The sequence below is a fragment of the Dipodomys merriami genome, unplaced genomic scaffold (assembly GCF_024711535.1).
Source record: "Dipodomys merriami isolate MVZ:Mamm:240054 unplaced genomic scaffold, mDipMer1.0.p SCAF_7, whole genome shotgun sequence".
Taxonomy (NCBI): Eukaryota; Metazoa; Chordata; class Mammalia; order Rodentia; family Heteromyidae; genus Dipodomys; species Dipodomys merriami.
The window spans coordinates 53,876,793-53,891,413 of NW_027206290.1; the positions used below are offsets into that span (position 1 = coordinate 53,876,793).

Sequence of the window (14,621 nt, forward strand, 5' to 3'; positions counted from 1 at the left end):
TGATGAAATGGCCCCAGGAGAAGAGATGCTAGTGGCATCTGTGAAGCTTCTATGTATCCTGTTCCTCTGCTTTCCTTAGTCCACAGGGGTTCCCCCTCCCCTCTAAATTTTAGGTCCATTTCTGTTATTTAGGTTTGGGAATGGGAAGATTAGAGTGTAGCTCAGGTCTACCCTGCTTTGCCATCTTTACAATTAGCTGTTGTGCTAGGGGTGTCCATCATAGTAAAATGCTTGCTTAGCATACTCAAGGTACTGTATTCAATCCCAAGCACAGAAACAAAATATACCAAGGTATAATTCACGTACCATATTCACAAGCCTGTGCAGTTATCTTCATCCTCTGATTCTAGAACATTTTCATGCCCTTTGGGAAAAAAACTCATAATTGCCATTCCTCCCCATCTACCCAATGAAACTACTAATCTGCCTTCAGTCTCTGAATCTTCCTATTCTGGCCATTTTGTATAAGTGAAATCACACAGTATGTGATCTTTGGTGACTTTGTTCTTTTCTTTCACATGTTTTCAAGGTTCATCCATGTTGTAGATATGTCCGTTCACTTTTTTACTTTCCAATAATATTCCATTGTCCATTCATCAGCTGTTAGGAATAGTGCTACAGTGAACATTTGTGTGTGCTGTCTTGCCATTCATTAGAAGGAATCCAGTCTGATAAGATGACAGCTAAGAAACCTTGGTATTCATGTTCTGTGAAGTGTAGAAAAGATCCAAAAACTCTTCTACCTAGTGGTCTAACTAGAAAATTAACACTGATATATTAATTTTCAATGTATAAATGAGTTTAATTCAATCATTGCTCCTAACATACATTATAGTTGGAGAAAAGAAAGAAAAGATTTTTTTTCATGAATGTTCCACCTGCTCCCTGAATCCCTGCACAGGTGTGCATGCACATGCAGGTGCACAATACATGTGTTCTCTGCCTCTCTCTCTTCCTGTTGGTCCAGCTGTCCTGCTTTCTGTTTCAGAACTAAAGTTGATGAGCAAGACCAACGACCAAATAGAGGAAGCCAAGCCCAGAGGCAGGGCTGAGGCCAGATCACAGCCACTGCTGCTGGACTGGAAATACTGGAAGCCATCCTTGGGCCATTTGGAGATGTTAATGAGGCTGGCGAATTCCCATTGGTCTTGGGTTGCCTGTGTTGAGTTGTGTGTGTGAGCTTACCCCATCCACTGCCTGCACCTGTTCCTTTCCTCAGAGCTATTCCAAGAGGTCTGAATAACCCAGACAGTTCTCTGAACTCTTTCTCTCTCTCTGTCCTCCTTCCTGCTGGTAGCATAGTTAGCACTTGCCTAACGCTGGAACCTTAGTTCACTGTTTCTCTCCCTCATTGATGCCAGCTTTCAAAATCATTCTCTTTCCTAATTATCTTGAACCAGTTAATCATTTTCCACACCGACTGTTCAGTAACAAGAATCCAGGGAGAGGCAGCCACTCTTCTTGTCTGACCCTGCCCAGCTCTGTCCCAGGTGGCAGTCTGCATGCAAGCTTTCCTCAGAGATAAGAAGCTTGCTTCACACCTTTCCCTTTTGCTATCCAGTAACTACAGCTGGGGCAAATGTGCTGTAAAAAGAAGTTGTCTGCAAGCCACTCTGCTAGAAAGAGTATCAGAGAACACAACAAATCTCCTACAGGGTTTATTATTTCCTGTGTTTTCTGAAATTCATGTTTGCATCCAGAGTACCAGAGAAGGCACACAAGTCCAAAGAAGTAGGACATTTCTCTTTATAAGTGACATATGAAGGGCCAGGTACTCCTACCTATAATTATAACTATTCAGGAAGCTGGGATAGGAGGATTGCAGTTCAAAGCCAGACCAGTCAGTAAAGTCTGTGAGACTCTTAAATCCAATTAGTTACCAGAAATCTGGAAATGGAGCTATGGCTCAAGTGATAGAGTAATGGCTTTGAGTGGAAAAAGCTAAGAAATAGCATCCAGGCCTTGAGTTCAAGACCTAGTACTAGCATCAGAAAAAAAAATGACTTCTAGAGCCAATGATTGACACAACTGTTTCACTCAACTGCCCTTCCTTATGAAAGGATCCAACTCCTAGATTCCAGTGCCACTACAATACAATAGCTTCTCATTCAAGACACTTACTAACTTTATAATTCAATGTCTCCCAACTTTTTTTTCATTACTACTTACCATGAGACTCGGGGTGTGTGTGTGTGTGTGTGTGTGTGTGTGTGTGTGTGTGTGTGTGTGTGTGTGTGTGTGTGTGTGTGTGTGTGTGTGTGTGTGTGTGTGTGTGTGTGCGCGCGCGCATGTGTGTGTGTGTGTGTGTGTGTGTGCGCGCGCGCGCATGTGTGTGTGTGTGTGTGTGTGTGTGTGTGTGTGTGCGCGCGCGCGCGCATGTGTGTGTGTGTGTGTGTGTGTGTGTGCGCGCGCGCGCATGTGTGTGTGTGTGTGTGTGTGTGTGTGTGCGCGCGCATATGTGTCCTGGGTCTTGAACTCAGGGCCTAGTCACTGTTCTGGAGTTTTTGTGCGCAAAGCTAGTGTTCTACCACTCCACCATAGCTCCATTTCCAGCTTTCTTTTTTTCTTTTTCTTTTGTCTTTTTTTTTGTGTGGTTAACTGGAGATATTAGTCTCTCAGACTTTCCTGACCAAGCTGACTTTGAATCACAGTCCTCAGCTCTCAGCCTCTTGAGTAGCTAGGATTACAAGCATGAACCACCTGCACCTGACTTCCAGGGAGACTTTTAAGATATTAACATTTCCTAATGTATTCCCTGTCCTAAAACACCACAAAAGTACTAGGTATCTATTTATTTACAATACTTATACCTGTCCTTTATTCGGTTTTGTTGTTGTGTTTTTTTGTTTGTTTGCTGGTCCTGGGCTTGAACTTAGGGTCTGGGCTCTGTCCTTGAGCTTCTCTGTGCTCAAGGGTAGTGTTCTACCACTTGAGTCACAGTGCCACTTTTGGCTTTTTCTGAGTTTATTGCAGATAGTCTCATGAACTTCCCTGCCGGGCTGGTTTCGAACCATGATACTCATATCTCAGCCATCTGAGTAACTAGGATTGCAGGCATTAGACACTGGCATGTAGATGCCTGTCAGAAGTTTATTGTTAGTTTGTTGTTGTTGTTGCTCATACGGGACAATATTGGGCAATATTGGACTGCATACTAATACTCTGCCACCGTTTTCCAAAGCCTCTAAAGGCAGAGGTTTTCTCTGGCTGTGTCTGCTGCAACAGGCCACAGCCTAGGACAGTTTCTGGCACATATCAGGGCCCAGCTGATGGGAAGTAAAACCATGCTTTGTGACTCTACCCTATCACCCCCTCTTCCTTGGGCATCGTATGCCTTCCAATCTCTTCTCATCCTCATCTCTAAGCCCTGTGCTGTCTTCTGGTGTCTTCTATCAGTGCAAAGGGTAGTTGATGCCTTGTGGTGATCCCCAGGGATGTACCAGGAAACTGACAGCATATACTCCTGCCCTAAGCCACTGGGATCCCACCCTCTGGGATCATTGCCTGCATGTCAAGGGTAGGTGACATTTGAGCCTTGTGGAATAATCAAGGCAGCCTCCAACTGCCTCTCTCTTTGCATCTCCTTAACTCAACCATGGATTGGCAGTTACTGAGACATTCTTTGTGGTCCGGCACACCACACCAGGCTGCATCTGGGGACTCTCAGGAGAGGAGCAACCCAGTCCTCATCAGCAATTACAAACAAGTCCTCCATTGTTAGTGCACCATCTGCTTTCTTGGTTTCTACCAATCAGGAGCCTATACGCACAGCAGAACCAGGGCTGAGGGGGCTGCAGGGGAGTGAGATCAAGGAGCCCCTTCATAAAGACAGCCTTTACTCACATGGGAGTGCTTTAGTGGCATGGTTTTCTGAAAGCAGAGCCTTCTCAACTAGAAGATCCACACAGAAGCACTCTGTGGATCTTCCATGAGAGGAACTGGGGTCCCACAGTGCAGTGCAATGGGGGAAAATAAGAAGTCTCAAAAATCCACAAGGTCTGTTACCAACATTCAACACCAGCCCTGAACTCTTGCCTGCACATAAGCTGTGGCTGAAATCAAACCAGTAAGACAGAAAATACCACTAGATCATCTAGGATCAGTTACGGATCCTGAACTTCCCAAACGCCAATGGTAGAGTTTTTGTTTTTGGTGAGGGGTTATCAATGGATTGGAAAATATATCTTTGTAGAAGTCTACATGTCCTTCACAGAGACCCAGCTGAATGTCAGTATTCCTTCTGACTGACTCTGCTTACTATGTCAACCTTCACAGATGGGTCAGCAGAAAATCCAGGTTTACAATGTGGCCATGCAGACAATGGTCAATGTCATTGATAAATGTCCTTTGTCCAGATTGCATGGTGGTCTAGTGACTGAATTCAGGAGGGCTGCGAGGGGCTAGAGATAAGAGAAGTCTGATGCAGAAACATCATGTATTTGCTGCAGAAAATCCACCTAGAAAGCAGAGTGGTGAGGAAGGTCTGATGGAAGGTCTGATGGTGAGACCTGTCACCAAGGATGGAAAACTTAAGACCCTCAGCTCAGCTTCCCTGCTGGGGTCCTGTGCCGTAGTTGGTATGAACGAGTAAGCTTGTGGTCCAAGTTCATTACCTCAGGGTCCCCTTCCTGAGTTTTACTATGCACAGCAGATTGCATGTTTCCTTCCCTGGCGACTGTCACATTGTATGTGACACTAGGCTGAATTTTAACACATATGTGTACAATGCAGAAACCTATAAAATAAAACTTGGAGCCATGTAACTTGCACACTTAGTGTGCTCAATTATTTTTTTAAGTCCAACACTGAACAGTCAAATAAGAGTTTTAAAGACAGGTATTTCGGTTAGCAGTCTGGAAAGGCTGGGCACCAGCAAAGGGATGCAGCTGCCAGTAGTGCCTTGAGTCTATAGGGCTCCTAACAAGATCTGCTATGTATATTCTGGGTATTTTTAATATCTTCTTCCTTTCCCATTTGTAAATGTGTTACTAGCTAGTATTTTGTCCCCTTGAGTAGAATTTCCACGTCTTAATGATCTGTAAAGATTGAAGCAAACTGCTACAACTCTGGATTACATGTATTATTAGCACTGTGTTAATTATCTATTTGAAGCTGTAGGGGTGCCACACTTACATTCATTTGATTTTGTGTTCTTTCCTTTCAGATTAAAATACCTAAAGGTCTCATTACAATATTGGAGCAAGGTAAGGGTGACACTTCAGTGGGTTTTCCCATCCACCTTGCTTTGGGGGAAGGGGTGTAAATTGACTAACAGGCTCCCCTCGATGCTACTGCTGCTGCATGTCTGCTTGCCTTCCTGTGCCTCAGCCTTGGCTGCCTCCTGCTCTCCTCCCCAAGGGCTTTGCCCACTCTCCTGCCCCTGCATGTCTGCACTGCCTGAAAAAAAAAAAAAAAAAAAAAAAAACAGCTTTGCCTGCCTTTCTTCTGTCTGTGCACTGGCAGAATCCCACACCAACACCTGCCATCCCGGAAAACGTCTTTGTCACCACTCTTTTGTGTGGAGGGCTGCAGGGAGCCATGGGCACAAGGGCTGTCCCCATTTTTGTTGCCCAAGGCAGGAGGAGTTGGATCTTGAGATGGACCGATAAGATGTGGCACGTGCTGTTCTGGCCTTTGACCGCTGGCCTTAATGGAAGCCTCCAAGGCCTCCATGTGGGAAAGGCATGTTGGGGGGGGGGTGATAAATGGAACAGCTGGGGGGAGGAGAAGCAGACAAAAGCTGGGGGAACATAGAGGGTGGAGAACCCAGGGATCAACAGTCTAGGACCTACAGGGCAATCTGGCTGTGGCAGGTGTGACCTTCTGACCTTGCCTTTCTGGTCTGGCATCTGAGCCCATCCCCAGAGCACTCTGATAGATGATTGAGTAAAAATACTGCCCTGTATGGCCCAGGTTGTAGGAGCTAACAGGCTCGTAGGTAGAAAGAGAAGAATTGATAGTTCTTGTTTGGGGAGTAATGTCACCCAAAGAAGAAAGCAAATAAGTGAACTGTCATTATTATTAGCCTAAGGTGGGATGTGAGGCACAGATGCCAGCCACTGTGTCTTAGAACAAACAAGAGTAGAACAATTAAGACAAACAATGTTAGAGTCTAGATTGGATGGCTTGTCCAGAACACAAAACTCATGCACCAGGCAGAGCTGTTAAACCTGCCGGTTGGATGAACAGCCAACATCTCAGCAAGCTGACCTCCTGGCCCAGCTGCCAGCATTATCCCAACCTGGGCTCACTTACATCAGCTCCCAGAGTTGACAAGGAACCTCAGAGCCATGTGCTCAGTCATCAGGATAGAGCAAGATCACACCCATCCTTCCCAGCAGAGAGATTGGTGCAAAGGTTTCTTTCTGTTCCCCAGGACCCTCCTGGCCCTCTGTGTCTTCCTGCATCTGCCATAGCAGAGGTGAAGTGGGGTCCTAGTGCCCTCTGAATAGACCCCTAGCCTATATCACCAGGAAGAAGATAAGCCAGGGCAGCACTGCCAGCAGCTTGCAAGTGGAATTAGCACATCAGGAAGGCAGCCCTCTTTTGTGGCCTGTCTGCTCGTTCTGCAGCTGCTGCCGCCCCATCCATCACTGGGCACTGAGGGCACATGGGAGCCATCACAAGATGAGGATGCAGCAGCAGGAAGTTGGAAACTAGAGGAATGCAAGGAACACAGTGGCACTGGCCCTAGGCCCACTTCTGGTGTGGCTTTGCCCTCTGCCCCGGCCAATGGGGTCTGTACTTTCCAATGTGCAGGGTCTTCACTGCAGAGTTTCATGCTGCTGGTTCAGGTTCATTCACTAGGACAGTGAGCATTATTCTGACCACATGTGCCACTATAGGAGTTCAAGGGATGGCCTTCCTTTCATTTCTTGTCCTCTGGAGGTGGGGAAGGGGGTGGGAACTGGGCTGAAATTTTGGCCTTCTGAGCTAGGATTATCTTTGATCATCACTAATATCTCATTGATTTGCATTGTGTGCATGCCTGCATGAGTGTGTGTATGTGTATGTTTGTGTGTGTGTTTACACCAGTGCTGGAGCTTGAACTCAGGGCCAGGGCACTGTCCCTGAGCTTTTGTACCTCAAAGCTAACACTCTCACTTAGGCCACAGCTCTACTTCTGGCTTTTAGGTGGTTAATTGGAGATAAGAGTCTCACAATCTTTCCTACCTGGCTTCAAACCATAATCCTCATATCTCAGCCTTTTGAGTAGCTAGATTTGTTTATAGACATGAGCCACCAGTACCCGGCTTGACTTGCATTTCTTGTTTTATTTTCTTAACCCAGTTGATCTGATTACAGAGGGAGGTGGCATTTCAAGCTGGAGGTTGTTTCTCTGCTGCTCTTCACCCATGGATTTTATACTTGTACTCATCCCTAGTGACAAGGGAGTGGAGAGATACCTTTAAACATCATGTCTTTATTGTAGATAACAGTGTAGCTATGCTGGCTTTATCCAAAGCTTCCTGGATTGTTTTTTTGTGGTGCTGGGGATAAGACCCCAGAGCCTCATACATATTAGGCAAGCCTTCTATTCCTAAACTGTATGCTTAGCCCTAGCAGCCTGATTTTACAGAGGAAAACCATGGGACAAGGCCCAGGAGGACTGCTGTGTTGGCAGACCTCACAGAGCTGAAAAAAAAAAGAGAGGCAAAGGTAGAGGCCCTACTCTGGAGTCTGAAAGTGCAGACTTTATAGCACATGGGCAGGTCTCTTCTACAGGTCCATGCATGTTTAGAGTATTGATTTCTGGAGCTCTTCCCAAGAAACCATGAGGCAAGCTTAGAGGCTAGCTGTCTGTGAATGGGATAACTGTCAATCTCAACCATCATTTTAAAGACCAAATCCCTGGAAGTAAAGTCTGAAGGAGGAGGAGGAGGAGGAGGATCTAAAATTCATGCTCTTGAGGGTTGTTCTAGCTGAGGTCACACCAGGGAACTCGGGCTGTATAATACAACAGGATTTAAAAATATCTCACTAGGGGAAAGGTGATGAAATGATCCTCTCATTCGCAGAATAGTCCCAGGGGAAAGCAAACTGCTGGCAACAGTGGCTGTGTATTGCAGCAGACATTCTTGTATTCCTCTGAGCTCCTGGGAGCCACCCCCGGGGAAGGGGGTAGGTACAGATCCACACCTTTTAATTGTATTCCTTTTCCCTCTAGTATGCTCATCTGGACTCATTCAGACAAGCAATTTAGGCCTGACCTCTAGTCTTTGGCCCTTTGGGGAATAATTGAGTAGTAACTCTCTGTGTAAAATATCAATATGTAAGCACGTGGAGATTCCAGCAACACTGACAGAGCTCCACAAGCTGAAGTTGAAGTTTCACTGGCCTTTTCATCAACTCTGGTTCCTCGTGGCTCTCTGTCCCTTTTGCTCTAACCGGATGCCTCTTCTCTTCATTTTTTACTTCTGGATTGTCCACAACCTGAGTTTATTTCAAAAAGATGGTAGCCTCTTAGGTGATACATAAAAGCCCAAGCCAAAGACTAGGCAGGAAAGACTTTCATTTGTCGATGTGTTCAACAAACATCTTTGCAAGCACACTTGGAAGAGTGGAAGACATCAAACATCATGCTGAGGACCAAGTTCCCTTAAATCTATGTCTTCAGAGCCTCAGTAGATTCCATGACTTGGCCATTCTTTGCTTCCTTTGCAGGACTTGGCCTCCAGGCTGAGTGTGGACTTCAAGAAGCCGGTCAGTATGGAACAGACCAAGAGGATCCCCACCCTTCAGCCCCCAGTCCCAGAGACCACAGGAAGCCCTGTGGCTGTGCCAGTGCCCATAGCAAGCCTCCACAATACTGGGCCTCTGAAGTCAGAGGTGAATGACGCACTGTCTAGTCTTGAGAACACTCAAACCTTGAGCCTCTAAAGAAGAAAAAATCATCAACAACCAGAGACAGAGCCCTTGGAGACTGCTCACCCCAGAATACACTGGCCTGGCTGCTCTAGATAGATCCCAGCAGGAAAGAAGGGAGGGTACAGAGGGCAGTTACTCTCTGCACCCTGAAATGTTTCCCCCTATTTATAAGCCCAAGTATGATTCCTAGAGGGCTGACAAAATAACTGTTTGATTGCGCCTGGAATTGCTTCTGTGTTGATTTTGCTAGTTCTATTTATGTGAAAATTTATAGTTTACTCAAAAATTTCATCATCCTAAAAATTGATTCACCCAAGGGTCTTTTGCCCAGGAATTTTACCTCAGTATTGAGTCTTTTTCCACCTGGTGCTTGATATACACTAACTGAAGAGGTTCTCCTCACCACCCAAACACCCTCAGTCATCACAGTGATGCTCCTATTCCAGAACACTCAAAAGTCTCTAGAAAGAAAGGGTAATGTTCTTTTGAGAATTCCCGTAGGACAAGAAGCATCCCTAAGTTCAGCCTAGCCCAGCATCAATACAAAGCAACTACCAGCTCCACGTGCCAGCTGGATGGTCATCGAGTAATAGCCAAATCCTCACTTCTCTCCTGCCTGCTGCTCAGACAGGGCCAAGACAGACCTTAGAAATGATTCTTGCCACACTGAGTTTTAGAGTAATACATTCCAAACAAGGGAGATTTGATCTGCATCTGTTGTCCAGTTGTCTCCAAGGTATGCTAGGCCTGTTTAACAAGAAAAGAAAGGAAGGAAGAAGAAGGAACAATGAAAAGTCCTGCCTCTGGGCTTCCCATCTCCCTGGAGGGGTACCTGTAGGTGGACCCTGCCATCTAGTACCAGAGAAATTGGTTCACAGGAAGACCTGTGTGGCTCACCCTCTGCCTCTTTCCAGGTTCTGAAGTGGTCTCAGAGCCTGAGGCTTGCTCCACTCCCCACTCTGCCTTAGAAAGAAATCCAAGAAGCACATCAGAGGCCAGTCCTGGCTGCTCAGTCCTTGGTCTTATATGAGATCATGTCACAGTGCCCCCTCCCCCATCATAACATAGCTATAGGTGGGGCCCAGGCTTCAGAAGGCAGGCCCTGTGTCTGCCTTCCTCTGCCCTCTGGTTTTCTGTACACTTATATGTCCCCTCAGCCTACTTGGTTACCTACAGCCTAAAGAGGTCACCCCCATCAAAACAGCTGTTTCCTTGGAGGAGCCAGCTTTTCCCATCAACCATTGAGTTAATTTGGCTAGTCTTGACTTTCCTGGGAAAAGTGGACAAATCCAGGAGCCAGACTCAGTCTTGGACAAATGATAAAGAATTGGAACATCAGCCGGGCGCTGGTGGCTCACGCCTGTAATCCTAGCTACTCAGGAGGCTGAGATCTGAGGATCGCGGTTCAAAGCCAGCCCGGGCAGGAGAGACCATGAGACTCCTATCTCCAATAAACCACCCGAAAACCGGAAGTGGTGCTGTAGCTCAAGTGGTAGAGTGCTTGCCTTGAGCTGAAGAGCTGAGGGACAGCGCCCAGGCCCAGAGTTCAAGCCCCACGACCGACAAAAAAAAAAAAAAAAAAAAAAGAATTGGAACATCATTCCCATCAGAAAAATGGACCTTCCAGGTGTAGGGAAAATCTGTCTGCTTTAAAGGTGATTTACAGGGCATTGCGGGCAGGTTTGAATCCCAGGCCCACCAACCAGAGCACCAGGATTGCTGTCTGAAGGCATGAGAACAAGAACAAGGGGCATTCCAGAGTAGAAGCTTTCATCTCCGTGGGCTGTTTACTAGGGGTCGTTATATTCACTTATTGGGGGCTTAACAGCAATAGAAAGGATGACAGGAAGTCATGGTGTTTCTCCTAAAGTCAGCGAATGCTTTGATTTTTATTCTCATTCTTCCACCCCCTGCCCTTTCATGTGTTTGTTAGTGGTTTGAACTCTGGCCAGTGTGATTGGCCCGTATTCATCAGACTTACGAGTGTTGTTGCTTTGCTTTGTTTCATGCTTACACAGTACCCAGACCTTTTTTTTTCTATGTGGAAACATATCACCTGTCCCTGGGCTTCAGAGCTCTCTGTAACCCTTTAACAACAAGGAGCTTCTGGGAGAAGATTTTATATTCAGGCTGTAGAAATCTCTGTTGCAGAATTCTTGGCTGCATAAAAGGGAAATATAAGGAATGGGGAGACGCTTTAATTTTTGTTTTTTGTGTTCTGTGGCACTGGGAATGGATGAAAAGCCTGGGCCTCCTGCATGCGAGGCAAATGCTTTTCCACTGAGCCATGCCCCAGCCCTTGGAAGCCATGTTTAACTTCCTGAACTTCTCCACAATTTCATTTTGCCTCCGTGAGACAGCACTCCTAACCTTCAAGTGGGAAATTCAATTGTAAGTAACAAATATCTCAACCTTCATGTAATCCCTAATGATTTTAACAACCCTATGACCCCCCCTCCCCCACCTCATGACAGCCAGTAGTTTCGTGACTGGAGATTTAGAGGGGGAAGCAAGGGATCTGACAACCATGTTTACTTGCAGTCACACAGCCGTTCTTGTTATTTGGGGTGGAAAATTGATCTTTTTTTTCTCTTTCCAGTTAGCAAAGTAAATATTGTGTTCTTTATAATAAATGCCTTTTAGCAATATTGCTAAGGTCACTCATGTGGTAGAGACCCTCCTGAGCCACAGTGCACGTTAATACTAGTGGGTCAACCATGTATAAAGAAAGGTGGCTCTAATTGGCCCAAAGTGTGCCTGCCTGTCCCCCTCCCCCCACCCTCACCCCCTGAGCCTGGCCAGTTCCCTCACTTCACTACATGCTGAATTCCAGATTTCCATGTAGAACAAAGATGATGTCTATAGCCTCATTGATTAGACCTTTTTGTACTTCAAAAATAAAATAAAAAATAATAAAAACAATCGGGCACTGGTGGCTCACTCCTATAATCCTAGCTACTCAGGAGGCTGAGATCTGAGGATCATGGTTCAAAGCCAGTCAGATGCTTATCTCCAATAAACTACTCCCCAAAAAAAGCCAGAAGTGGTGCTGTGGCTCAAGTGGTAGGGCACTAGTCTTGAGCACAAAGAGGCTCAGAGACAGGCCCAGGCTCTGAGTTCAAGCCCCAGGATAGGCAGAAAAAAAAAAGAAAAAGATAGTAATCCCACAAAATTATAACTTTGAAGGTAGCTAGACCTTCTTCAGAGAGAGGGAAAGAAATTTAGCTCAGTCAGGTGACTGTCACAAGTGTCTTCAGTAGCCAGCTCTGCAGCACTTAAGAGCACAGTGATTGGAGGACCCTTGACTTTATGGTATGGGTTGACTGATCAAACCCTTAGCCTTACAAATGAGATCATAGAGATCCAGAGAGCCATGCAAATCCCGTCTTCCTGATCTTCCTCAGGTGTCATTACCTGCACGACTCTGACCTGTTATGTGGAGGTTTGTTGAATTATACAAAACCTACTGTGATGTCTTTTGTGTCAGTGTGTTACTTTGTATCTACTGAAGGGAAATATCTGTACCTGAAGAGAAATTCAACATGAAACAACCATCCTTGTAGTTGAGTTGCACTCAGTATGTATGTATGACATATGCATTCAAGTCTACAATGTTTAGTACATGTAAATAGGAGAAAATTTGATAAATGTAGTAAATTAAGTTATAGTGTCATTTGAATCTTGGTTTGCTGCCTCTTGTTATTTAATTTCCCTGATACCACACATCTAAGGTTTGTTCTAAGGTAGGCAAGATCTCCGTGTCTAACCTGCCTTTGTGGGAGTATGTATGCTTGCGAGCCAGGACATACCCTACCACGGCAGCCACTCCAGGAAAGCACATGGCTCCTTTGATGACACCACTCCATCTCCAGTTCACCCATTTTGCCCTTTTATTTTGATTTACTGTGATGATTTACTGAAGTGTAGACACAGCACTTAGATGCTTACTTTGTAGGAAAATAAAATCTGTCCTGGTATCTAATAAGATAGTATTTGCATTTTTATTGTATAAAGTTATTCAAAAATATTTTAACCAAATCCTAAATCCATGTCCAAAATAATAGTTGGGACAACTCCAGGGAAATTTTTTATACATGCGTGTGTAAAATTGATCTTGTCATTCATAACATGGAATGCTAAGAGCCAGCCACCAGAAGATCTGCATGGAAGAATCATCACCCTCAGCTACTTAATCCGTCTGATGAAGATTAGGTCAGTACCAGCCACTACTGCAGTTGGCATCAAGTCTCACAGAGAGCTTTGTCCCTTGCTCCTTCTCTCCAGGGCAGCACCCTGTACTAGCCACCCTTCTGATGATCTGAATCCCTGGCATTTCTGAGCAAGAGCAGTTGAGGGCTTCTCTTTGTGAATAGCTGGAGACAAGATAAAATATGGCCTGTTGCTGGTGTGGCTGAAACCAGGTTGATGGTCCTGCCTTAGGACTCCCAATCATCACACTGCAGCTAGGCCAGGGGCCTCTGATGGTATCCTGGCTGGGCCTCTGAACAGCAGTGAACTCTTACAACATTGGATCCCAAGGTGTGTGCCTGCGTGTGTGTGTGTGCCTGCGTGTGTGTGTGTGTGTGTGTGTGTGTGTGTGTGTGTGTGTGTGTGTGTGATTTGTACCTTTAGCAAGAACTTGTTGACTGTCAATTACTTGCAGAGCCTATCAATGGCCTCAAGAGGGTCATGTTGGGTATATGCCCAGGAGTCAAATGGAACCTGAGTCAAATGAGCTTCTTTTTTAGTTTTTTTTAATTGATAGCAAGAGCTTGCATGTAAGTATGTCCTACTTTTAATACTTAGTTCCTCGGAAAATGAAGCTCAGTGTGAGCCTGTAAAACTCTGTGACCCAGAAGCAGTGTTTCCTAACCTGTGCAAAGGTTTCATTTGGAATCTTATCATGTAAGACCCTGATTCTTACCCTGCTCCCCACCCTGATTCAGACACACCTAGAAGAACCACAGCATCTCCATTCCATAAAGCTGCCCAAAGCTGACTACAGGGAAGGGGAAGTGGGTTAGTAAGCCTGAGTCAGCCCCATTGGTGATGTTCTGGACAGCACTCAACCCTCCTCCTTCCCCCACCCCCACCATGTGTGCCACAGGGTCATCTGAAAGGTGGCTGGTTGCACCACACCTGCTTCTTGGGGCAGTGCTCCTGCATCTCATTAACAATTTGACTTAGTAGAAAGCCCTCCAGGATTCCTGCCTGGAAGCTTCTCTTGGATATTTTTGGAATACATTTCAGGTCTAGGAATGGGCATATGAGATTCAAAGGATATTTTTACGAACGTCTCATAAAGAAGGGTATTTATGCTAGGCACCAGTGGCTCACACCTATAATCCTAGCTACTCAGAAGCTGCAATCTGAGGATCATGGTTGGAAGCTAGCCTGGACAAGAAAATCTGTGAGATTCTTATCTCTAATGAAGCACCAAACAGCCAAAAGTGGAGCTGTTGCTGAAGTGGTAGAGTGTTTGCCTTGAACAAAAAAGCTCATGGACAGTGCCCAGGGCATGAGGTTAAGCCCCAGACCCAGAAGTGGCATAAATAAAAAAGAGCCAGGCACCGGTGACTCATGCCTACAATCCTAGCTACTCAGGAGGCTTAGATCTGAGGATCACAGTTCAAAGCCAGCTTGGGCAGGAAAGTCCATGAGACTCCTATCTCCAATAAACCACTAGAAAACCGAAAGTGGCGCTGTGTTTGGCTCAAATGGTAGAGTGCTTGCCTTGAGCTGGAGAGCACATG

The 14,621-nt window shown here is 45.7% G+C and overlaps 1 protein-coding gene across 2 annotated transcripts in view; it reads left to right on the forward strand.

Moving 5' to 3' along the window:
* Ralgapa2 (Ral GTPase activating protein catalytic subunit alpha 2) overlaps positions 1-10,457 on the forward strand; it is a 315,000-nt gene extending 304,543 nt beyond the window's left edge. For both annotated transcript variants that reach the window (XM_070006662.1, XM_070006663.1), the window contains 2 exons: positions 5,165-5,204; positions 8,665-10,457. In XM_070006662.1, the coding sequence (XP_069862763.1) occupies positions 5,165-5,169 (5 nt within the window). In that variant the 3' untranslated portion in view covers positions 5,170-5,204; positions 8,665-10,457. The remainder of the gene's footprint in view (positions 1-5,164; positions 5,205-8,664) is intronic.
* The last annotated feature ends 4,164 nt before the right edge of the window (positions 10,458-14,621 follow it).